The sequence below is a fragment of the Phalacrocorax carbo genome, chromosome 17 (assembly GCF_963921805.1).
Source record: "Phalacrocorax carbo chromosome 17, bPhaCar2.1, whole genome shotgun sequence".
Lineage (NCBI taxonomy): Eukaryota > Metazoa > Chordata > Aves > Suliformes > Phalacrocoracidae > Phalacrocorax > Phalacrocorax carbo.
The window spans coordinates 734,974-760,425 of record NC_087529.1 but is presented as its reverse complement, the minus strand read 5'-3'; the positions used below and the strand labels follow the sequence as shown (position 1 = coordinate 760,425).

The 25,452-nt window shown below is 43.2% G+C and overlaps 2 protein-coding genes and 2 non-coding genes across 5 annotated transcripts; 1 reads left to right on the top strand and 3 right to left on the bottom strand.

Moving 5' to 3' along the window:
• Positions 1 to 434: 434 nt before the first annotated feature.
• Positions 435 to 8,154, bottom strand: CCT6A (chaperonin containing TCP1 subunit 6A). The gene is made up of 14 exons (XM_064467989.1): positions 7,970 to 8,154; positions 7,619 to 7,682; positions 6,029 to 6,163; positions 5,225 to 5,398; positions 4,960 to 5,063; positions 4,168 to 4,278; positions 3,449 to 3,608; positions 3,100 to 3,182; positions 2,572 to 2,668; positions 2,004 to 2,151; positions 1,574 to 1,707; positions 1,363 to 1,465; positions 969 to 1,041; positions 435 to 791 (listed from the first exon to the last, which is right to left on the bottom strand). Exons 1-14 carry the CDS (start codon positions 8,101 to 8,103, stop codon positions 719 to 721), a joined length of 1,593 nt encoding a protein of 530 aa, XP_064324059.1. The 5' UTR covers positions 8,104 to 8,154; the 3' UTR covers positions 435 to 718.
• Positions 4,420 to 4,551, bottom strand: LOC135316158 (small nucleolar RNA SNORA15). The gene has a single exon (XR_010375596.1). It is a non-coding gene; the product is annotated as a small nucleolar RNA SNORA15 (small nucleolar RNA).
• LOC135316159 (small nucleolar RNA SNORA22) lies at positions 5,531 to 5,662 on the bottom strand. Its single transcript, XR_010375597.1, has one exon. It is a non-coding gene; the product is annotated as a small nucleolar RNA SNORA22 (small nucleolar RNA).
• A 4,398-nt stretch (positions 8,155 to 12,552) lies between the features above and the next one.
• Positions 12,553 to 23,842, top strand: PSPH (phosphoserine phosphatase). 2 transcript variants are annotated; one of them, XM_009511259.2, is made up of 6 exons: positions 12,553 to 12,754; positions 18,672 to 18,830; positions 19,523 to 19,657; positions 21,268 to 21,413; positions 22,182 to 22,330; positions 23,656 to 23,842. In XM_009511259.2, the coding sequence occupies exons 2-6, from the start codon at positions 18,691 to 18,693 to the stop codon at positions 23,764 to 23,766; spliced, it is 681 nt and encodes a 226-aa protein (XP_009509554.1). In that variant the 5' UTR covers positions 12,553 to 12,754; positions 18,672 to 18,690; the 3' UTR covers positions 23,767 to 23,842. The 2 variants fall into 2 exon arrangements, with proteins under 2 accessions (XP_009509554.1, XP_009509552.1); XM_009511257.2 differs by lacking the exon at positions 12,553 to 12,754 and having other exon boundaries at positions 18,568 to 18,830.
• Positions 23,843 to 25,452: the final 1,610 nt, after the last annotated feature.

The following is a 25,452-nucleotide window of genomic DNA, read 5'->3' as shown; positions in this document are numbered from 1 at the left end:
CATAAACTCAACCCCCTCTTCAGGCTCGACCTAAAGATGCGGTTCTGCCTAGATCTGGCATATTGCTAGGTGTTCACAAACACTTCACTGCAGCAGGAACAAAATCTACCAGTAGCGTTATGACAGGATGACATCGGGCAACAGGTCAAGCCAGTGCCGACTACATTAACTCAGCCAGTTTTACCTGTGAGTAAGTACAAGACGATGAAGCGATTGGCTTAGTCCAGCTTTGTGATGGACTGAACAAATTCCAGTCCGAATGCCCACCGCTCAGCAGCAGAGCCTTGAGCGGTATTTAACAGCCCCCGAGAGCAGGGATGTGCTGCCATGGCAAGTACTGGAATCAGTAACAAAGTCCAGCACACAGAGCCTGCAACCCACCACCACTCACAAACCAAGGAGGGTAAAGTTTTAAACAGCTGACACACAGAACATAAAGCACAGAACTTAACAGTTTATTGGGTGAAAAGGAAAGCAGCTTCAGTTGTACTATTCAGTGAAATTAGAAATAAATAACTGATTTTTAGAGCCAAATATTTGAAGTTAGTAATATCTGAGTGGCCGTGTTTACCAAAAAGGGGCTGCTCATCACACCAGAGCAAGTTCTGTTGCTCGGGAAATCCACCATGGTTAAGGAAAGAGTGCCTTCAGGGGGATTTCTTAGACATTCCTTGGGGCACCACTGGAGCTGACCACCGTCGACAACAGTAGATCCAACTCAGCCTTTAAGGGAAGACATTCCAGCTCGCATAATTTCATCCACCAAGAGAATGTTGCTAGCGATCACCGTGCTAGAAGTATTAAATATATATTGTTAGAATATCCATTTTGACATAGTTCAAAGACAGCTCAGCTCCATTTCTGCCTTTCAAGACAGCTTCCTCTGCATGGGAGCCCCTGATTCCACACTACTCTCTCAATTTCAACAATCAAACACTTATTTGAAGTGAAAATATTTTAACATTTACCATGAATGAAGCAGTTGCTTCTTGACATTATAATTATCCCAGATTCCAGCGGCTGCAGCTACCATTGGCTCACCTACAAAAGTAAAACAGTCTTTAAATAACCAATTCACGACTCAAAGTAAGACTTTCTGCTGTTTAACATTTGATATTACTTGCTACATCCAGCACAGTTACTGTGTGCTTTATCTTCACAAAATACTTAAACAGAATGCGTTTCAGTACTACAGCATGTCAAGACTGACTGCAGCAACAGGACACCTGCCAAGGCGTTCTGCATAGCTTTTGATGAAAAAAGGTATAGCCTTCTGCATTCAGAGCAACTTTATTCTTCGTAGAGCTGAGTCACTACAGTTTCTTACCATAGCATCACCCCATTATTTCAGGAAGTTCTTACCAGTGTTCAGATCAACGCCAGTGAGTTGCCCTGATTCTGCATGCTCTGTCTGAACCTTCACTAGCGTTTCCTGGGGATCGTAACCAGAGTTCTGAGCGAGAACCTTTGAGAGAAGAGACACATGATTTCATGTTCTTAACTAAGAGACCTCCAGCAGAAGTGATGAATCTTAGTGTGCTTCAAAGCCCCTTGATTCAGGAGTTCCTCATACCTTAGGAATGATGAGCAGAGCATCAGCAAAAGCCTGAACTCCAAGCTGGGCTCTTCCTTTTATATTAGGTTTATGCTTAAGAAGAGCATTAGCTACTGCCACTTCCAGTGCACCTGCTCCTGGAACCACACACCCTGCAAGGGAAAACTCGATATTGAGACTTAACAATAAGCACCTATTCCAATTTAAACAGTCAATTTTTAGTATAGTTTGATCTCTTCCCTCATCCTTAAAAAGACAGCTTGTATCTGATCAACTACTTGTAAAATACAAGGTGTAAGAACAGTAACAAAAAGCACTTCATACTGAAATACACTCAGCTTGGCGTCTGACTGCACTGGACACCAAGGAAGCTGACACAAAATTCAGTAATTTTGAGATGAGTTTCCACAGAAAATTATTAACGTCACTGAGCAGAGCGGAGACTTACCATCCTCAATCGCGTTTTTAACAGCTCGCAGACCATCTCTTACTGCATCCTTGATTTGTGTGAGTGTATGCTTGTTTGGTCCCCTGATCAACAGGGTAACAGAGCGGGGGTTGTCACATTTCTCAATAAAGGTGTATTTCTCTTCACCCTGTAAAACAGGGTTATGTAGTCATGGCACACATTTGCTCAATCAACATATACATGTAATTAAAAAAGACTGAACAGACACTTTCAGATTCAGTTCTACACTAGGTGCTCTTCAAGAAGTGATAGGAAGTAGCAGGACCTCATTTCTATTTTCTCAATTTTACAGATATCAAAAGCATAATATGGAAATAACAATAGGAAAACACACTATGACAAGAGCAAATATCCAGGTAGATGTTCACCTACGAGCATGCACTGGGATGTGAAATGCCACCAGTTTTTATCTGTGCTCCAGTGTAGCTCTTCAAAGGTAAGAATAATCCATGCACAGACATACCAAGACGAAAGCAAAGTTAGCATCAAATGAGGTTAGTACGGGCATATTTAACCTGACGTCAGCTGGAAGCTTATTCCTACTCACCAGTGTATACTCATAGACAAGCCCTGCGTGTCCCAGGCAGTCAGGAGTGAGATCCTCCACAGAGTTCATGGCAGTACCACCACATGCAAGGGTCAGTCTGAGACAGACATGTACAGCTTAGCACTTGCTTCATAATAAGTAGAATCTGAAGTCACTAACTGAAGTCAGTAGCATTTCAGCACACAGACCACCACACTTCCTAGGCTTGCAACAGTTTGCTCTGTTCATGAAAGAGCTCTTTGCAAAAAATAAGCTTGTAGAACTAAGTCTGCTCTATAGGTGTCTACATTTGACACCCATCGATAGCTCAAATTCCTGTGTGCTGAACTGATATTTCTGTGATTTGTACATACAAACATAGAAGTTGGTATTTCTATGGTTTTTACATACATGAATTACACCAGTAAGGGTTGGACAGATTGAAGCGGACTTTTAGTGGAAGTCCTTGAAGGTGGGCTCAAGCCAGACTTGACCTGAGTTTGGAAGAAGAGCTAATTATTTCACCCCCTTCTCTCCCCAGGAACTGACCTTTCCATGTTCCTCCTTTTAGCTCTCCGCAAAGCAACTATTCCTTCTTTCGCAAGCGCATCTAAGGAAAATGGGTCAATTCCCTAGAAACAAAGGAAGTGATCATCAGGATAAAGAAAAAGCTAAAACACACCTGCTCTTAGTCCAACACTAATGAGTAAGTTCTTCCTCAGGGCTCACAAAAGATCTCAAGTAGGAAACGTATCCATATATCCAAAAGTTTAAATTTACATCTAAATGTAGCTATTTCCGTCTGAAGAACTGTACAAAGTGAGTCAAACAGCACATGGCTTGCCAAGAAAGCCAGCATTTCATGTTAATTTTTCTCACTAGTTACCCTTCATCTCACCTTCTGGTTGATCACAATAAATCCTTTGTCTGAATTGCCACAGACTCTTCTTTTCAAGTCTATGATTTTGCTCACTCTGTCTTCAATGAACTTTCTTTCTGCTTTCACTAGCTTCTCTCTCTCTTCAGCACTTTTATAGAAGAATCCAGAGCTCACCTCTCTGAAGGAAGAAAAACACAACAAACAAAAAAGCAGTAAGAAAACTATCCTCTCTGCTGTAGAAATAAGACTTAAGTGTAAGATACCAATTCTTTCAACATTCTGAAGAAATCAGAACAAAACAAACAAGACCCCCCCACCCCTCAAACCAGCATGCAACATATAGCTGTTCCTGCTCTCTAGTTCAGAGCTTTTCCATTGCAAGAAATAAGGCACACATTTCAAACTGAGCGAACTTCGAAGGATATTTAGATGTTGGCTCTGCAAGATAAAATTATGCCCAAGAAAGAAAGGACTTCCAGCCTTTCTTCAATCAAACAACACAGTAAAAACTGCTATGAAACTCTGCCTCTCAAAGACATTTTCTCAGCCACCAGCTTCCCTTTTCCAAAGGGGGACTGCAGAAGGAGCATCACCTCTTCCATTCCACCTTCTACCCTACCTGCCCCGCTCTGGAAGAGTCTATGCAGTGCATTCAGTTCTTATTTAAGCACACCTTAAATAAAAGTCTTTTAAAACAGGAACATTTTCTGCTCCTCACCTTGTTGTCGTGTACTTACGTTTTCTCATATTCTAGAGATACATTGCAAGTAAGAACATAAGCATCTTCCACTCTTTTCTTCATGTCAGGATGACGAGCCCCATGATCCAAAACGAGCCCCCTAATCAGCCTGCAAGATTTAAAAAGTATTTTGTGTATCAACATACACATACTGAAGATACACACTTCATGGAAGTGCAGACTAGTCAGAGAAATGACAGGGCAGTTGGTCAAACACGAACTGCACCTGTGTTGGGAGTAAACAACGATCATGTATCCCACTTCCACAGGCATGCCCATTCTCATGTAAAAAGCACACCAGAGTGTGAAAGAGGAATTTATTCTGGCATAGTGTCTGACTGCATTAGCTACGGAGAAAAGCTACTGCAGAATTCATCCATGCCATGGAAGTAAATACAAAGTCTATGGAATAGCCAACTAGATGACTACACTCCATTTTCCATTCATCAAATGCTATTTTGTACTTGTTACGAAAGATACAAGCCTAAAGCATAATCAAGCCACAGACACTATTACTAGGGAAAAAAGTATTTATTCAATATTGTTATGTAAAAGCCTAAGCCAGTGTTACCCTCTGCTATTCAAACGTCTCATCAGTGAATCAGGTTCATTGACTGGGGAATTTCACCATCTAGATAATTTACGGCTGAAGTCTGTACTTCCACCTTTCTTTCACCCCTTCCCCAGTAACTTTTCCAGTGCTAGCTGTAGGACACCCAAACAAAAACCCACAGACTACTCACACGCCAGGGCACTGTTAAACTGAAGCTCAAGGATACTCATTACTTACGTTGTGTCAGTTTCTGATTTGTGCTTCATCTCCATGATCTCCACCATGTGGAGGTCAATAGGCTCATCTGGTTTTCTGACTGTCAGAACAGAATCTACTACAGCCTGGAATAGAGGGGAGGGAAGAAAAGCCCCAAAATGACCATTAGTCTTCCAAAGTGCAAGTTCACATCCTTCCATCCACCCTTTACTCAAATAATAGTCACAGGACTTTAAAACCTGAACCTCTTCACACAAAAAGAGGCAGAAGAGACATGTACACTTACCTCTGTTAGGATGTCAGCAAGCTCAGTGTGAACTTTAGTACGAAGCGATGTTCTGGCAACATCTATAAGGGTCTCCCTGTCCATTTCCTTGGTTACTTTGACCTGCTCCAAAACTTCAAGTGCTTTTTCCTTTGCAATCTCAAATCCTTCTGCTACTATTCTAGGGTGCAAACCCTAATCCAAGTGAAGAAAGGAAGCTGTTAGACAACAGAAGACAAAATAGTACTTTTTCCCAAACAGAACTTGTGGTTTCAACATTCCATCTAATGTCAAAATACAGGGAACGTGTGTCCTACAATGACAAGATAATGTACTGTCCTTCTGAATACATATAAAAGGAATGCAAATCCTTCCAATGCAGAGGAAAAGTACAGATTATTCTAGCACAGAACTGAAACCAAGGGAACTACAAAGCACACTTGGGTGTTCACTGTGCAATACGAATGCCTATTCTGTAACATAATATCCGAAACACCTAGTACCAGGGAGGATCTCATTGCTAACATACTAAAATAAGTGATTTAACACACACAGAACAGATGGCAGTAACAGTAGGTGTCAGACAAAACCTTATTAAAAGCTGCAGTATCCACAATAAGCGTTTTGATTTTGAACAAGTCTTAAGACCTCCTCTCCAGCTTTTTCCCATTTTACAAGTTCTGTGACGCACTCATTTTAAACAGAAATATTTATTCATTTTCATGTTTGACTTATTAGTATTAAACATTAAACACAAACTAAGTTGATTGGTGTCAAATTAAGCTTTTAATTTGCCCACCTATGAAAGAAATCCTGCATACATACCTCAGAAATATAGAGATCTGCCTGCTTTAGGAGTTCTCCAATGATCAAGACATTTGAAGTGGTGCCATCTCCAGTGATGTCATCTTGCGCTGTTGCTACTTTTGCTATCAAGGAGGCTGTGGGGTGTTGTATTTGCTAAACAAAAAGAAGAAGCTCAGCAGTAAGTGTTACTGCACTGGTACAGGAAGCAAGCGATCTGAAATCAGCTAAACAAAATATTTATGGACTAGATGATGTTTTCATGATTCATATCAAATTAGCAGGTTTCAACAAATAACACCAATTAACAATGATCACTTTGGCAATAGGTTGATTCAGTTAATCCATGTAACACTACTTCCCCCCTCAGATTACGCATCTATACCAAAACACCTTGGGTGCTAAGCGCCAAACTAGTCCTCAACTCATTATGAGCCTGACAGAGCCCTTTTCTCCTTTAGTCAAAGGATGCACCATCACAACTAGACTGGTTGCTGTGGTTGCTGGCACCACAACCAGCATGTTTAGAGGTAATTTAAGAACCTCTCATGATCAGTGCTGTACATATTCTAAGTGGTTTTGTATTTCTTTGGCAGCTTATTTTACTCATTCTCGTGAAACTAAAGAATATTAAACTAGTTTTTTGCTTATCAGTTCCTCTGCTAAGCATTATATTTGGTGTTCCAGCTGTGAACACCATTCCTGTCTGGCCAAACTTCACAACCACCACACATGACCTTATGTTATTTACACGAGTCAGTCTTTTAATTTAAGAAACACATCACTTAGCATCTCCAATGGCTGACTGAAGAGTATTTTAAGACAGGTTGAAGCCTATGAGCCTACAGAACAGTATCCACATTTGAAGAGGCTGGTGCTTGGTAACTGTACTAGAGCAAGACAAAATCAAATGGGGCCATTTATATTGTCGTTTAGCTTTTACCTTTTTTTTAAAGCACTCCCTCTAGTGTGAAAGAACAGAGGTAACGAATTTTTCCTGTTTGCTAAATCCCTGCGTATATTAACCTCAATACTTTATGCTGAATTACAACAGCCAGCCAGCGGAGTGAAATACTCCGTGGAGAGGCCGCGCACACCGCCGCCCCCCAGCACGTGAGACGCCGTGGGGTGACACCACCCCTCGTGTAATCTTCACCCCCACAGGGGGAAACGGTGCTACAACCCCAGACTCGATGGGGAAGCGATATGAGCTGCATCCATCACCCAGATTTACACACATTCCAAGGCCACGGAGAACTCTGCTGCCTCAGGCCTGCTCAAATACAACAGAAGTATGCTTTCCGTAAGAAAAGCGGAAGGCGACTAAAACGCCAATATAATTATTTAAACCGTTCATGTTTCCTTTTTGATTGCCAAATTAGAACACAAACTGTATTCAACATCTACCAAGCTGCACTTATTTACCTCCCTCCCAAGGGACACGCTCCCCTCAATGCACAGGGCTACCTACCACAGAAAAGCTGGGGGGGGGGTGCAGTCGGGGAAGCGGTCGCCCCTCAGCTGCGGGCACGCTAAGGGCACACGAGCAGGCTCCTGCCGCCCCAAGCCCCCCCACGACTCCCACCCCCGCGCCGGCCAGAACCAGCTCACCATTTCCTGCAGCAGCACGTTGCCATCTTTGGTCAGCTTGATGTCGCCAGCCCCCGACACCAGCCTGCGGGAGACAGGAGGCGGGTGAGCGGGCCGCCCCTCCCCGCCGCCCGCGCCCGGCCGAGGGCCCGCAGCGGCCCCTCTCCATTCATTCAGCTCCACGCGGCCGGGCGGCCTCCACCTTTGTTCGCCGCGGCAGGACCGGCGCCCGCCCCCGGGCCAGTCCCGCACGCCTCCCTCCGCACGCCTCCCGATGGGCCCCAAGGGCCGCCCGCGCCCCCAGCCCCCCGCGCCACCCACCCCACCCACCCCCCCCCAAGCCCCGACGGGAGGTGCGGGGGGCTCCCTCACATCTTCATGGTGCCCTTGGGGCCCAGGTTGGTCCTCAGCACGTCCTGGAGCCCGCGGGCCGCGCTGATGTTCACCGCCAGCGCGGCCTGGGCACGAGCCACCTCCGCCTTCGGGTTGAGGGCCTTCACCGCCATGTCCTCCGCTCCGCGTTGGGCCGGCAGGGGCGGGGCCAGCCCAGCTCCGCGGCGAGGGGCGGGGACGGGGCAGGCCGCGCCTTCCCCCGCCCCTTCTAGAACACTCCGAGGCGCGCGCGTGTCCGTTGGCTGGCCGACGCGCCAGCCGCGCCCCCATTGGCTGCGGCGCCTGTCGCTCCGCCGGCCCGCTCCCGCCCCGCTGCTGAGGCTCCCGCGTGGCGCGGCGGCGGGAGGGGGAGCGCGGCCCTTTGAGGGGAGCGGCTGGGCGGGAGCGCGGCCGCCTGAGTGGAGCGGCCCTCTGAGGGGACCGCCGGCGGGGCGCTGGCGCCCGGCGCGGTCAGGCCACGCCTATGTGAACGAGGCCTTTGTACGAGCGGGGTCGCTCGGTCGTTAATCCCACCAACTCACATGATGAGACGCCCCTGCAGGTTCGCAGAACCGTGAGAATAAATAATTAAACCCGGCGATTTAACATTACATCCATGGAATTAATAGTTAAGAGGACTAGATTAATAATCAAGATGGTTCTTGGTGAAGTTCAGAGCTGCGGTTAATCAAAACTCATCTTAATACAGAAGCTGCTGCGTGGGCCGCTGGGGCCTGCACAGCCACCACAGCACAGCCCTGCATGCCCAGGCCTTTCCTGGGCCTGCAGCCTTCACAAGACTTTCTAAGCACGTGGGACGATCTCTCCCAAGGCCATGCAGTTTGCCCATGAGGCCTGTGGAAGAAAAACAAATACTGTTGAAGTCAAGGCAACCTTGATGGGTGCTGGAAGTATTTGGCCTACATGGCCTGTCAGGGCCCAGTCCCTGAGGCTGCACAATGTTTGCATCTTACCAGCTTTGGTCTCCTGAATGGAGGACAATTGACAGTTTCCCTTGAGAGGAGCTTCAGAAGAGAGCTCCTGCCAGAGCACCTTACACATACCGCTGGCACAGATTGCACCGAGTTTGGCTCCCACATTGTCCCACCCGGGCTGGTACCCCCAAACACCCACCTGCTACTTCTGAGCAACCGGCAATATCAGGTGTGACACAACTCTCTTGTTATTTCAAGTATTTTGTAAGGAAGGTGCCCGCCCCCAGAATAATCATGCCCTGTGGCTGCAGAGGGCCAAGCAGTTTTTGGTGTTCATAGAATAATCATAGAACATCCTGAGTAGGAAGGGACCTGCAAGGATCATTGAGTCCAATTCCTGTCCCTGCACAGGACAACCCCAAATTCACGCCATGGCTCTGAGGGCCTTGTCCAAGTGCTTCTTGAATATTGCCAGGCTTGGTGCCATGACTGCCTCCCTGGGGAGCCTGTGCCAGTGCTCCACCACCCTCCGGGGAAAGAATCTTTTCCTAATATCCAACCTAACCCTCCCCTGGCACATCTCCCTGCCATTCCCTAGGGTCACCAGTGTTCCTGCAGCTGATCTGCTCTGGAAGGTCCTAACGCCCAGCAAACAGGGACAATTGGCCCCGAGGCCAGGACTTTGCCAGTATCTGGTACAGAGAAGGACAGCCTCCCCCAGTGCTCATCCACCAGGCACGAGGATGGCACAGGATAAACCTCCCCAGCTGCATCCCACTCTTTGCAGCAGGGAGCCCTGGATGCTGCCCTGGAAGCCAGGCTTCAGCAACCCGCTGTAGTGGTGCTGAGAAGCAATGCCACTTCCAGTAGTAAAGTCTAAACCCCTTGTTAGGTACAATTTTGTTGCACAAGCTTTTTGGGGGAGCTTGACTGAAACAATCAGTGTGTCAAGTGTCAGGGCAGACTCACCAGCCTCGCTAGTTTTGGCAGTAGGCTCTGACACCTGCTGGGAATTTGCTCTGCTGCTTTGAGTACGGATCTCAGGTTTCCAGGCAAAATGCCATGCTGCGCAGGAGGACCTCCATGCATTGCCTGTCAGTCTGACTTGGCAGATCTGGACGGGACAGCTGCTAATATGCTTGGGTTTCTTTCTTTTAAACGTTTTAGATAGAGTTGGTGTTCAAACGTAATAGAACACAAGTCTGGAGCCCTTTTGTTTAGCTGAGCAGTGCATATGTCTGAAATATTTTAATGCTAACTCTTTAGTATAATGTCTGGGCTTTCTGTTCTGTTACTGTAATGATTAGAAATAAACATTAAACATTGCAAAATGCAGGAAATTACACTTGGCATTTCATACTTGGCTCTGGAGCTCTGTTAATGTTTAGTCTTCACTTTTGTTGGGATGCTACCAGCCTAATGAAGCCATAACAAAACAAAACACACCAACCCAGCCCTGAGAAACTGCAGTGCTAATATTTGAGGTGCCTGGTTGAAACACCTGAATCCCCTGCTCTGCCCTGGATTCTGTAACCAACGGGCCACATACAAGTATTTTGCTATTCTTGCTTCTCTGGCTTGTAATTTTTTTTGCCTTGATCCTCTCTTGGGGCTGTTCTCAGCAGAGGGCAGCCTTGTCAAACCCGCACATACCGGCAGGCACGTTGTATTTTTTGTTTTCCTTGCTTCTGTTCTGTGACCCTTGTGGGTGATGTCCCATGGAAAGGCAGGAATTATCCATCCTGAATACCTGTGTTGTGTGGGGCTGGCTGCTGACAGTGGTAAGGCTATTCCCCAAGCAGGTTCAGGTTTGTGAGGGGAATTATTACTGTGAGGTAAGAAAGCACTTTTTCTGGGAAAATTTAGTTGGAATTCTAGATGGTGGGTTGTTTTTTTTTTTTGGGGGGGGGGGGAAGAGGAAAGCCATTTTCAGAGATATTCTAGTCCTTCATGTAGGTGGTCTCTGCTTTTTGTCCAAATGGAGAATTTTCATAGTCATGTACAAGAGTTAGCTGCTGTGCTTGTGTTGATAGTCACACATCCACGTGAGCTGTGCTTTTCACCCCTCAACATCCTCTTAAAGCTTCCAGGCAGAACTCTCTGTGTTTCTTTCCTGGATCACATGTCTGAGGATAGGTATTTATGGGATAGTAACATTTCTCATTGGCATTTTCACATTAAATCCCCATTTTGCAGCATTTTTCAGATGTCAGGACAAGCTTTTCTACACTTTTCAGTCTTAGCTGTAGTTATTGAACTATTCTGCATATTTGTTTTCAATGCATAGTAAAAATACAGTGTAGATGCTTACTAGACCTAAATTGTCCTTGGAAATCAATGGTTTTACAACAAATTACACCAGATTAGAATAAAAATATTTAACTGAGTTACAACCAATTTGTCTGTTAAACTAAGCCAAATAAAATAAATTAGCTTCATGAAAAATTCAGCAGCAATTCTCTTAGTCAAATCATGCACTGCTTATCTTGGCAAAAAACACTCTGAGATTCTCAGTAAAAGAAGTTTCCTTTCATCTTTATCAAGCTCTGTTTTCATTTCACCTTAATCACTGAAATTATTTCTGAATCTGTTAAAAAAAAAAACTGTCCTGCTACAATAAAACTAACAAACAGGACTATGCTAAACAGTGAACCATGTCACTAGTTTTGCAGTGAAGGGGCTTGGTACCAGGCTCTCCTGACACAAGAAGTTACTAACAGATGCTCGTGTTGACAAATGGTGATGTACTAAGAACTTCTGAAAGAACATGAGAAAGACATGGGAGGAGAGAAACACAAGGCTATTGATTTTAATGAATGCATGTCATTTTGAAGGGTAATACTGCCAGAATGGCAAAAGAGATCACGCATGGAATGTGACTGGTGCATCCAGTGGTGCAGAACAGTCTTTCAAGACGGGCAGCAGTCACAAGACTCCTATCACAAGCAAATGAAAGAAGCTAAATCAGCTAAATCTGGCTTTCTTGACCTTGAACCAAACAACCAGCTTCATATTCTGGGTTGGCAGCCTCCCGTTTCCTAACCAATGTCCACAGTCATGCCTGAGGGAAGCTCTTCCGTGGGATGCCAAAACATGAGCAAAGACAGGTTTTGCAATTTTTCTGTTGCTTTTGACAAAATTGCATTTGGGGAAACAAAACAGAGCCTTCTCATAAGCAGAAGTTTTAATTTGCCTTCAAAGCTTTTGATCAATTTTTATTTGATTTTTTGTGTGTGTGTAACATTGCACACGGATGCACCGAGTGACAGCTTAAGTCAAAATACAGTATTGCAATCTTAACTCACAAAACAGTGTCCCTGCCTTGCCTCTGATTTAACGCAAAGAGAAACTCCTGACTGCTGCTTGTCAGAGCCCCTCCTTGGCTCTCGTCCCTCACCTCCTCACTGGCACTCTGCAGGGAGCGAGGCGGCTTTGCTGAGACCCATCTTGTTCTTGATGCCTGTGGCACAGGCTGGCTATCGGGCGAGCAAGCTCCCCATCATCTTGTGCAGGGACTGCTCCCTGCCAGGCCGTGCCTACCCAAGCTGGGAGCGCCCCAAACTGGGCCCGAGCGGCTCCTCCCCCGACGTAGGCAAGGTTACACCTCTCTTCCCTACGCCTGTCAGCGAACAGCTGGACTTCTCTGGTTACATGTGTGCAACCATTTAAAAAAACCATCCAGGCTGGCTTACTCAGCAGATTATAAAAGAGTGATTTACAAAATGCGGCTTTCTTCCAGATCAGCCCGTGCCGTTGTATTTATGTGACTGAAGGTCTCAGCTGATCCCATCTTTTCTTGTGCCGCCAAGAGGTTTGCAGCAGCAGCAACAGCCACGGCCAGTACAATACTGTAAGTCAGTGGGAACATTTTTTTCTCTCAGTTTGGAAGGGGTTGGCGTTTGGCGTATCAGATCCGTAACACTGACCGTATTTGTCTAGCCTTGAAAATGCAGAGTATCTTCTGCTGGGGCTGTGACTGTGCTGCCCTGCAAGATGCAGCGACAGTGTGGTGCCTGTTTTATAACAGCAGCATGAATGAATGATGCAATCATGCAGGGGGGAAGCATCATCATTTTGTCAGGACAGGCATAAGGGGATTGGAGGGTTGGGAGGTGTATGTCAACATCCACCAAGTTCCTTCTGCCCCTTTTCAACTACCTTTTTAAAGGGGCTTATTCCCTGTTAGGCACTGCTGTTCAGATATTAGTGTATAGCTACAAGCAATTCACCTCTTGACTTGCAAACAGGTTTGTGTCACTACCTTTAAAAAACTGAACACAAAACCAGGAAGTGTGAAGCAAGCTTAGTGAAGTTAAGGACTGAATCTTTCTATTCTTACACTGAAAACCACAGAAACTCATGATTATTGATGGATGGGTTGAACTTTTAAAGAGTAGTACTTGCAGGGATATAAACAAGTCACAATTTGCTTAAATTTAACTAATCTGCTAAATGTATCCCCCTTCCTTTCAAAACATATTGCTAATACTAAGAATTAAACCTCAGCATAGAAAAGCTGTATCACTCCATTATTCCCATTTTATAGACACAGGACTACAAACAATGAACATTAAGTGATTTGTTTAAACTAGTACCATGGAAATACTCCTGTGATCGTTCTTACAAGCAGGACCACTCTTATAGTGGGAACAGGTCCTGAGAAAAGTTTCAAGACCTATTTTCTCCAAATCCCTTACTCTAAGCAGCAGTTTCCCCTCAATACAACAGAAACAGTTTAATGTGGGTACATTTCTGTTAATCTCACTGCATGTTCCATGTAATGTTATTCTGCTGCAGGAACGTATCTCAAAGGGTATCTTAGTGAAGTGCTCACTCTCACCTTGTTAAATGGGAAAGTTAATCAGAATCAGAAACACCAGAAACTGTTTACAAAGTAGGATATTCCTGAGTGATCTGTTTAAAAAGATATTTTAGGTAATATTTCATTAAGACTCAATCGCATTTTTTCACAGCAATAAGTGAACGTAATGCAAAATAGCAGTGTGGCAGCACTTCTGAAAGCTGAAATATGATAACAAGTGAAGTCTAGTCACGATGAGGATTTTGAGATCTCATCAAGATCTCATCAAAATATGCCAGCCCCAGAACACCTGGAGTTCTGAGCACCATTTCCTTGTTCCTTTTGCATTAAATGTAGCAGATACTGCAGATGTTTCAGTTTTTCAAGTGCGGCAAGTGCCCTTCTTTGAAGGGTCAGCAAACAGAAAAGATTTCAGTTGTTTTCCTTTGACATATGGTCTTACATAATTCCTGTGCTTGCTTCTGTGACTCCACCCTCTCTGTTACAAAACAGAACTATTTCTTGTGGAAATGCCAGGTTTTTTTCCAAATGGCCTAATGAAAATCGCATGAGAATTCCAGTTTTCCTGTGTGATTTCCTTTTTCTCCATCTTTATCTCAAGTTTCACCTTACCTCTGTCCCTCTGTCACTCTTTTCTTATGTCTTCTCTAGTTACTTTGCCCATTGTTTCTTCTCTTCCCCGTTTTCTTCTTCTCAGCTTTTCCCCACAATATTTTATTATCAGACCTGTTGAAATACTTGCTGCTCGGATGCTTTTCCAGCATGCAAATAATAAGACAGGAGATCACCTATCTGAAATTCAATGGCAGAAAGATCAGAGATTTTTTACCCATGTTTTTCATATGGAGACAGAACTCATTATTCATGGGAATTTCTTTTTTCTCACCATCTCATTAAAACATTGATGCATTTAAGCAATCAGATGCCCTGCATTTCAGAGTAATTAATCTCTGCAAACTGTAGGGGCCTATACCACTCTGGAATAAAAAATTGCTGTTCCCTTACTGTAGCTGTTAGAGATTTGTCCATAGAAAGGTTTCACACAGCTTCAATTCTTTCTGCTCATGTTTTCAAGCAACACCTACCTGTGGAAAAGCTACTGTGTCTGTCCTTATTTCCTATGCACACTTACCTGGAGGTGATTTCTAGGCAGTTTCCTGGTGAACAATGTGCCAGGATGGCCCAGTGAAAATTTTGAACTCAAGGGAAGGAGCAGAACCTCTCCTGCTTGCATTTCCCCCTACTCCTGTTGCCTGTTACTCAATCACTAATAGCCTTGCCTTACACCCTCATCTATGTTTAGGGCTGGGGAAAAAAATTCACAAGTTACTGAAATTGGCATGTTACCATTTGGAATAGCATTTGCCAGCCTCTGGAGCTGATGGTGACCCCTGGAGCTCTGCCAACAAGGGCAGAAGAACCTTATTTCACTCCAAGTGAACCACCTTTAACTCCTAAAATTTGCTTTTCCCACCAGCAAGACTCCCTCCAATAGCTGAAGCTTCCTTCATAGGTTCTCCTCTTTGCTCTTGCATGAGCTTCCCTACTTCACAGTTCATCACAATTTCTCCAACGTGTGTGATGATACATTAGCCAAAACCAGGTCTATGTTTTCCGGGACTCAGTGCCCAGCTAGAGCAGAAAGTTGAAAGATTTTAGCAGGTCACAGGCCAAGGGAGGTCAGGAACTACTGATGGTTTCTGCATTTCAAAACACATCTTGTCATTTTTAGGCACTATAAATCACAGCTTGAAACTCTGTCGAAAGAGTTATTGCACGGAACAAAGACAGGCCAGGGTTAATTCCAACCATGGCTCCACAACTGGTATCTGTAATTCTTCCTCTAACTTGTCTATTTGTCCATCAAAGTGCAAATTCCACCACAGCGGTGCCCTCATCATTGTATGGAGAATCCAGAAGGGAAAGGAGTATGGGAAATGTGGGTACCAGAGAGAAGGAAAAGTTAATGTCTCTTCCTTCCTGCTCCTGATGTATGTTTCCAGTGATAAGATTCTTCTCGGAGAGATTAAAGTTTGCAGACATGCATCCAGAAATATATTTCAGGTTCTCACCAAGAAATCACAATCCAGTGCAGTGTCCCCACACAGTGACATTGCATCATAATGTGGCAATGTTGCAGTGCAGCCTCAGGTTAGCATGAGGCAATGGGTTTGCATAAAAAGGAATCAGTGTTGGAACACAGTGACGCAAATGTCATGCCACAGTGATGCAAGAAGTTTGTCCAGTAGAGCAAATCTTTAAAATTGGCAACAAATGGCTGAATTTTTGGTAGACATTATAATTTCCAGTAGCCTGGAAAAAATTAATGCCATGCTGTTTAAAAAATGTAGTGGATTTTTTTTTAATTCCACTGCACAAATATATCTAGCAAATGGCTGCCAAGGCCTACCCTAACGTCAAAGCCCTCCTGCTCAGAAAATCAAAATCTTCCACTGAAAATACAAACACAGTGCTGTGGAGCCAATGTCAAGTCAAGGCTAATGCAAAGTAAACTTGGGATTCACATGTCACCTGTCCACCACTGCCAAGCCTTAGCTCAGATCCAGTCTCTGTCAGAGGAACATTTTTATGTCTGTGGCCGCTTAAGAAAGAGAGGTTTCTTTTATGTGCCGTGCTGATGGCATATGACTGTATTTCTTATTTGTACAGTGAAGTCTACAGAAAAATATATTGTTGCTGTCTGCAACAAATAATTCTTTAGTGATACTTCTAAGGCTAGACCAGAGTTCTATAGTATGTCTGTGCACGGAACAGCTCTGATGCTCAAGAGCAGAGACCTGCCAAACTATGGTTCAGTCCTTGTTTCCGCCCTTCCCAGAGGTGAAGTTTGTAAAAGCCCTTTCCTGGAATATCAACTCTTTACTGCATGCCCACTCACCTCTGCTTTGTGGCACACTTGGGAGGTTGAGCCCAGGCTCTGTCCTACCTTCCCACACCTAAACCGAATGTACAGAAGGGAAGTATGGGCTGGGTGATACCTGCTCTCCCATTCTTACACCTGCGATGCAGATGAGCACTGGGGAAGCTACTGTGTCACCTTCTCAGCCTTGTACAAAAGCCATGAACCCACTGTGGCTACTATAGTGTGCTCACACCAAAAAACTCAAGAATAGCTAGAACCACCCTCTCAAACAATATTGTTTCATGGCAGCCTTTGGATGGCTTTGGCTCTAATATGACTTGCTTTCTCTGTTTCTTGCTATTTCATATCTACCTGTTAAACAGAGATCATCTCTTACAAATATGGTTCTTGGCTGTTCACAACGGGTTTCACCCCTTAGGTTTGATGGCTTCACTTATAGACCTTTCAACGAAGGACTGGAACATTCTTTTATTCTATACACATGAACATAAAAAAGTTGAGAGTGTGTATGGTCTACACATTTTTTCAGTGATTATGGTAATTTTTCATGAAGCATTTTGTATCTCAATATTCGCCATATGGTTGCTAGTTGTGGAAATAAAACTAAAGGTTCCTGTTCCTGCTTTGACCACTAACTATGCAACTGTGATCTCCCAGTGAGCACACAGAAGTCACCTCAGGAGAGAGCACTGGTGCTTACCATGTGTGACCCCTGGATGACTCCTGCCTGGCAGTGAGCTACATCAGTACTGATCAGCTCCTGTACTTTTCCACAGCAAGGTACATAGTGATCACCATCTCCATCTTCACTGGATGTCTTTTTTATCTGCAGTTGCAAGGTTTGTCCAAAAGGGCAAAAAAATAAATGTTTTGTGGGAACTTGTGTGTGTAAGATCTCTCACCATCAAAATTCACATGATATATAGGAGAAAAATAAATTAGCTTAGTGAGAGGAAAACAAAAGATGAAGGAATATAACACAATGAAGGTATATAACGTGCTGTTTGATTATATTTTTTCCCCTATCCCAGAAAAAGAGAGAACCTGCTACCCAGACCAATTACACAAGACGTGTGCTGTGGGAAGTCTAGGAGATTAAAGGAGGGAACCAAACAAAAGCTTTTACAAAAATCTGGGAAGCGAGATAGATAGAAAGCTGTATTTGTGTCTAAATGTACAGATTAGTAAATAGTGAAGTCCACACTGATTTCCCTTATGAAAGGGTGAAGCACGAGGCAGGTAGGGTAGAAAATACCGGATTAACACCTTGTGCTTCTGATCTGCAGAAGAAGTAGCACTCAGAGGCACTTTTAAGTGGACAGATATAAAAGGGAATAAACTTTTGTCAGGAATTGTAATGGAAAAAGTTGTGTCATGATGTTGTGATATCTTAAGGTGTTGAGTGAAGTTCCCAAAGACCAAGACTTTGTTGGGTTTTATAAAAGACTAATTCCCAATGCTAATGGCCAAATAGTCTCTGCATTCATAGATGATGCGAATATTTAGTTTATATTAATCAGGACATAGAAAATGACCTAAACCTTCATGATTTAGGGACAGCCACTCACTAATAGGTTTAAGATAGTTATCTCTACTGTGATCAAGCAAGTCCTTCAGGTCTGGGTGTTACTATCTCCTGGAGCAACTAATTTGACACATTAGACTGGGTCTGATGAGAAATCAAGATCCATTTGAGCTCTGAGGGCAAGATGAGACAGGGAACTGCAAGTCCCACACAGCAGTTGGCAGTCTGATGGTTCAGCAAATGCCAAGTATTACAACCTTGAACCCCATTTGAACATCAATGGGCCGAGCCTGCAGAGAGCAAATCAGCAGCTGAGCAGAGCTCCACAGCCCACCTGTAACGTAAATTGAACATCAGTAGCAGAGAGCGAATCAGCAACCGTGCCAGACCTCCACCACTGCTCACACTCTTTGATAAAAGCTGGCTACCAGGCTGTGCTCGTCCCTACTTGCAAGAACCAGATCAGTTGCACCAATGGCTCAAGACGGAGTGCAGTACTGTCACTCAGAGAGAGACTTTATCTTATTCCCTCACAGTAAGAAGGTTCCTAAAAGGATGGCATCCCTCTTGGAGATGAAAGAAATCTTCCGCAATGCTGATGCAGTATGCTTTGATGTGGACAGCACAGTCATCAGGGAAGAAGGCATAGATGAGCTTGCGAAGTTCTGTGGAGTCGGAGATGCCGTTGCAGAGATGTATGTATATTTGCTCTTTACTTCATAGGAATACTAGTAAAAAATAAGCATGGATAAGGTTAATCTGTGACAATGAATTTACTATAGGGATTGATTCTACTCTGTCATAGGAGATTATTACAGTTTTAAAAGGATTTTAGGAATAATAAGTGGACTTAATGCATAATGAAGTAACTTACTTCTTGAGTGGCAACTGTGAAGCCACTCAACAAAACTGACATAAATTCTCTAATGTAAACTTCTTTGATAGACTAAGGTCAGGCCTCATCATTAAACCTGGCTAAGCACCAGCAAAGCTTATTATGAGACAAAAGAGAGGGGACAACTTCCTTCACACTTCTCTGAGGCTGATGTTTCCACTGAAGCTTGTAGGGAAAGTTCTGTTAATTTCGGAGAATGGCACCTGAGCTGCAGTTTAGGAACACTGGTCCCACTGGCTCAGATGCACTCACAGAGGGAATGAAGCAGTTTTCCTTTGCCTCACTGGTTCTCGTGAGAGCTCCGATCTGTGGAGATCTTTTACCAGTGGTTGCTGCCAATCGTTTCAGTGTACCAATCTTCTTTACAACATAGATACGGTATAACCTAGAACCTATGGACTCTTTACCTTGTTCCTTACCATTCAACTGTTCTCACAAGAAGCCTCAACTTGTTAAGTGTCACTGATTTGTTTTCTTTGGATCACAATTTAGGACCCGCAGAGCAATGGGTGGCACTGTGACGTTCAAAGCAGCTTTAACAGCACGACTAGGCCTCATACGTCCCTCCTATGAGCAAGTGCAAAAACTAATATCTGACAACCCACCTCAGCTAACACCGGGAATAAGGTAAGAATTCCAAATGATCTAACAAAAAAGGCTTCCACACATGGCATAAATCAACAAAATTCTGTGACAGTTGTGAGGCTGTAAGACCACAGAGCTGGTTTAGATTGCCTTCCTACTCCACTTCCATGTTGTAGTGTACAAAGCTTATGCCAGGAGCTTATAGTGGTCTGAGTCCCTGTCAGGTGGCTGAACGTCCATGTCAAAAGAAAACAGTCTTAGGTGTTAATTGGCATTTTGGCTGGTAAGCTCAAATTCTGGCTCGATTATTAAACGGGCATGGAAAAGAATCTGTTCAATCACATCTGTTTTTTGATGGGTGATGGAACTGGGAAGAGATTTAATAACCAGTATGAACCACCGGCTTGGTCTATTCTGCAGTTATGTTACCCCTCCCTTACACTTCTGTGTGCAGTCACACCCCTGGACTCAGCTTAGGGGATCCATTGTTCAGAGCTACCCATTCTGTACTGGAGTCCCTGAAAACGTATTAAAAATCATAAAGGGGAAATACATATATATGTGTATATTAATTCATCTTTAGGTTTGCAATAAACATTAATTATTATTTTAACTGCAAAGTTGTGGGGGTTTTTTTTGCTTTTTTTTTCTTCCCCCCTATTTGGATTGTTTCAAACAATTGAAAATAATTTCTTTACTACAAAATTTGGCCATAGCTTGAAGTCTAAAGTATTTTTAGCACATACAGTAGTTTCAGACGATATTGTGCTTGTATTTTCTCCCTGAAATAAAGTACATGCTCAGCTTTTTCTGTAGAAGGCATAGCTAGATGTAATTACAAAGAGAACATTGTTTCCTTGTTTAGAATCACATGATTTTCCTTTTCATTCATTCCCTTTCTTCCTCCTTTTCTGTGTAGCCTGCTTTAAGTCTCCACTTTGCTTTTTAGTGCTTAGCATTTCTGCTGTTACTGCTACCACTGCTCCAGCTCAGCGTTGCTGCATGCTGATCTTCCTGCTTCTAGAGCCAAACCCTGTAAAACTGCCTTCAAGCCCTGTTGACATTAACTGGGTCCAAAAACTCCTACTTTTTTCAGTTCCTTTTCTGTAGCTGGTGCTCTCTAAAGATGGCATCGGTGGCCAGCATCTGGGGAACCAACTCTGAGATGAAAATGTTTGCACTTTGCACACTTTCCAGCCCACTTTTGCATTTTGGCGCAGTGGCTTTATCTCCCCCATATTCCCTACTTTTTTCTGCATTATAATTTTCTTCATGTTGTTTTATTTCACTTCAGCAAAAATCTGAACTGGATCTGCTTTTGTATGTTCAAGGGAACTCATGTGAACAGTGTGATAGTGTAAAGAAAATGTTTCTAGGAGTGCTTGTTTCTGAGCAACTTAAGTACCCGTTTGTCTCCGGACACAATGGTTTTGTTCAGCTCTTTTCAAGCAGGGTGTATGCCCAGACTTGCATGGGAAAGAAAGAAAAGCTCTGGGCAGCGGAGGTGGATGGAGCTGGAAAGCAGCACACATCCTAATGAAACTGGAATAACACAAAGTATGGGCTGCCTTGTTTAGGAAAGATGTATTTTAACTTTGTTATCCCTAGATGCTGCCAGGCACTCACACGTGGTGACTGCTCTTTCTTCTCAGGGAGCTGGTGAGCAGGCTTCATCAGCGAGGGGTCCAGGTCTTCCTGGTCTCTGGGGGGTTTCAGAGCATCGTGGAGCACGTGGCCTCGCAGCTGAACATTCCAACAGCAAACGTCTTTGCCAACAGGCTGAAGTTTTACTTTAATGGTGAGATTCCCTTAAAGTCTTTTTTTCTCTGCTAATTAATGCCACTTTTTTGGTTCAAACTGTCAGATATGGGGCTACAGATACTGTCCAGCCTATGTGACCTTGTTACCAATTCAGCTAGCTCCAAGTAGGAAAACTGCAAGACCTTACCAAAAACATGAGTTCAGGTAATTTTCCAGCCATATGAAATAGAGCTGTAGTTACTTTTTAATTCCAAACTGTGCCAGAGGTAAAACATGTTACCGCTGCTGACAGCAGAGTTTCATTTTCTCTTGTTCCTTCAAGTTAAAAGAGTTCATTACGCTTACCTGCTTTCAGAGGCAAACTTCATTTTCAGTGACTTTGAGGTATGTATGCAGACCTATGTACTTAAGCAGAGCTGCTCTGGACTTTAAGCTAGTGTAATCAAGCAGAACTGTAGTTAGCGAGGTTGTTTCTTACTGTTTCATACACTGTCTATACATCATACTGGATGCTGCTTTTGAAATGTTTACACCAGAATGATTGGAAATGGGATTTGTAACACCACCCATACAGGGTTTCTACTTTTGTCTTAGCATTTCAGCTCTTTGAAAATATCCCCACTGAAGACTTGGGTAAACCCTAGTTTTTATGCTTACCTTCTAATTACTTTTTTGGGATGCTGATACTGTGAGGCTTACAGGACTGCATATGATGAGCTGTTTCTGAAGTAATGACAACAGACATATATCTTCCTTAATTTACATGAAAATGCTATGTCTAATTTGTCCTTCCACTGTGTTCTAGGAGAATATGCAGGATTTGATGAAACACAACCAACAGCTGAATCAGGGGGGAAAGGAAAGGTTATTACTCATCTGAAGGAACAGTTCCACTTTAAGAAAGTAGTTATGATTGGAGATGGAGCTACAGACATGGAAGCCTGTCCCCCTGCTGTAAGTATTAAAGAACTGGAGTTCTAAAGTCCTTTTGAGCAAATCCTTTGGTGGGGGTGGGAAATGCATTCTGATTTCTTTATAGGACTTCAGGGAAGATCTTCAGCACTTCCCATAGCCTAAAAGAGAGGCATGTAGGTAGTTTTCCTCTAGAAAGCTTGTATCAGGCAATGGTTGGTATCTCTAAGTTCAGACAATGTCAGTAAGGGTGTCACCCTCTAAGCCAGGGTGCTGTCTGGCCCAGCAGAACTGTGTAACAGTCTTGTGACCTGTCTCAAATCAAGCTGATATTACATCTGCCTTTCTCCTCTATGTCGCCACAATTAAGTGCTTCCTTCTGTGCGGAAGTTTACCCTGTCAAGATCCTGGTTCTAACACAGATTAATGGTGCTTAGCACGAAGGCCTGTCACAGATCTGGTGCACATTTACCTGATACTGGCCTAGCAAGATGGTTCATCTCACTGTACAGTGATGACACCTTTGAAGATATCAGCCCTGACAGGGTGGAATAATTTAAAAAATTAATAGAAAGACAACTTTTATAGATGGCATTTTCACAGAGGAGAGATCATAATTCCATCTCCCCTTTAGTGCCTTTCTCTCATAAAAAGTACCCCAATATCCCTTCTTCGCCAACACTGAGGGACAGATATCCCAGTGCATGGAAATGCACAGGAACAAGCTCCGAGAGCTACTGCTGATGTGAGTTATGACAGCTGGTCCCTTACTGTTAAATACGTGGGTGACCAAAGCAGCTTAGTATTTGCTGAGTGCTTTCTACCTGAAGGGAAGAAAGAAGCACTGGAAATTTTAAACACTGCACTTTCACTGCAGAAGGTTTTCTAAGATGTAGAAATGATGATTGTTCCTGGTTAATGATTGAAGACCTGGTTAATGTTTACCTTTTGTATCTACCAAATGAGGCAAACAGAGTTAAGATAAACAGCATAGGCGTAAATGTGAGATGCTGCATGCATGTTTGAGTGTTAACTCATTCTTCAATAGTAAGGGCTTATGTTGTGTCACATTTACATCAGACTTCCAGCAAAATCTGGGATCTGAACAATCATGAAGTTACGATGCACTAAGCCACAACTTCCCTATTGGAACAAAACTCTAATAACTGAAGTAGTGAAAAATTAGATGTTAATGAAGTTCTTGTTAATAAATTTGAAAAATGGACATGCAAAGTGAATCGGGAAGAGGCAAGGAGGAATACCATAATTTTGAAATCCAATATTAAAAACAAACATGATTGCTGAGACACTCCATTCCTTACATGGGACTGCAATAATGTATTGGCCCATTCTTTCTGTTTTGCCAGGACTGCTTCATTGGATTTGGAGGAAACGTAATCAGAAAGCAAGTGAAGGAGAAAGCTAAATGGTACATTACTCACTTTGACGAACTGCTAAAGGAACTGGAAGAACGATAAATTATACAGTAAAATAATATATTTAACAACTATAAATCCATTTTACAATGCAATTAAACATATATTTGTTTGCAAAGTTGTGTTCTGGATTTTTTAATCATTCTGGGTGTTGGGTACCTTCCTCTCTGGCCTGAAACTTGTGTTGTAAATGGCACCATTCTACTCAAATATTTTGTAATGAAAATGATTACGATTTTTAAAACAACTTTTCCACGGTTTAAGAAATCAGTTGATTATTCACTCACAAGTGAAGATCAGAGGTAGGAAGTCTTCAGTAAATTAAAAATACCATAATGGATTGGTTCCTGGACAATACTGCATATCTACTGTTTCAGAATTATTGCAGCTAATACCTCTACTTATTTTGAGTGGTAAAAGAAGAATAAGGGAGCCACAAACAAGAAATTTCTCTAATCAATAATAATAAATAACAATATAATCTAAAAGGTAAACAGTACGGTACGTACCTTCCATTTCAAAGAATCTCAGAACTAGGTTAAACAGTGAACAAATAGGTAGGAAACATTACTAAGTATCTCTGTTTGCATTAAAATATGGCTACAGGAGAACCTGAGATGTCATCTATTACTCAACCTGTAGTCTGAAAGACATGAGATGCATGCAAAGCTGAGATATATGCAATATTCATCAGTGTCCAAGAAGCATATTTTAAGGCGAGTGACATAGTGGTTCCCAGACCTCATTAAAACACTTCAAACTAAACTCCAAAACGGTGATTTTGTAAAATGGTCACACTGTTTACTGACTGTTTTATTATTTAACAATCCACCCCATCAACCCACAACTGGATTGAGGCTAACTCATCAAACTTTAAAAAATAAAGGTCTACTGATTAAGAAAATACTGTGAAACTTAACTAGTCTCTCGTCCTGCCTTAAGTGTGGATAAACCTCCCTTAACCTGTTTGTGCTAGAAATAAATCTAACATATTCTAAGTAAGTACTTCTCTGAGCTTCTGCTAATGAATCCTAGTTTCTAAAGGATCTGTCTTTTATGGCTGCAATGTCTGATCCAAGAGGGTCCTTATACAGAACACACTTGATAAATGCTAGCTTTTTGTCAGCAAGTTCCTGGCAAATCTTGAGTATGTCTTTTTAACCAGCTTTGCTGGCACATCATGGTACTTTTATTTCCTTCACTTATAAGAATCTCACCTCTGATAATGTGAAAAGCTTTACTAATGTTAAAATATATGTCACATCTTCCATTTGCCTCCATCCACATAATGCCATCACAGGAGAAAGATCGGTAGATATGACATGATTTGTCCTGGGGGAAAAAAAAAACCTATGCAGCCTCTTATCTTCTGGGTGCTTACAAACAGTCCCAGTATTATTCTGGAAACTGAAGACTAGGCTGAGTGTGCTAATTCTCCTCCATCCCACCACATATTACATAGATAGGAAGAGAAACAAGTGATGTGCCTACCTTCGCAAAATCTCACACTCTCTCCACAAGACAATCACAGGTTTTCACAACCTGCACTAGATTTCCGTAATAAGATTAAATCAAGGTGCAGTGAGACAGCTCCTGTCCAATTGCTTAAGCATCACCAACAATTAAATCAAATGGTTCTGTCCATTCTGTGACATCAGAAAGGTCACAGAGGAAAGAGGCATTAACAAAGATCCAGAGAGCGATGAATGGCAGCTCTCAGTGACACCA

Coding starts and splice junctions, on each gene's coding strand:
- PSPH (XM_009511257.2), top strand. CDS start 18,610: ATGGCTCAAGACGGAGTGCAGTACTGTCACTCAGAGAGAGACTTTATC. Junction 19,658..21,267: donor CAGCTAACACCGGGAATAAG/GTAAGAATTCCA, acceptor CTTTCTTCTCAG/GGAGCTGGTGAGCAGGCTTC. Junction 21,414..22,181: donor GCTGAAGTTTTACTTTAATG/GTGAGATTCCCT, acceptor ACTGTGTTCTAG/GAGAATATGCAGGATTTGAT.
- CCT6A (XM_064467989.1), bottom strand. CDS start 8,103: ATGGCGGTGAAGGCCCTCAACCCGAAGGCGGAGGTGGCTCGTGCCCAG. Junction 6,164..7,618: donor ACGTGCTGCTGCAGGAAATG/GTGAGCTGGTTC, acceptor CTTTTTGTTTAG/CAAATACAACACCCCACAGC. Junction 5,064..5,224: donor TTGCTGACATCCTAACAGAG/GTAAGTGTACAT, acceptor CCTCTATTCCAG/GCTGTAGTAGATTCTGTTCT.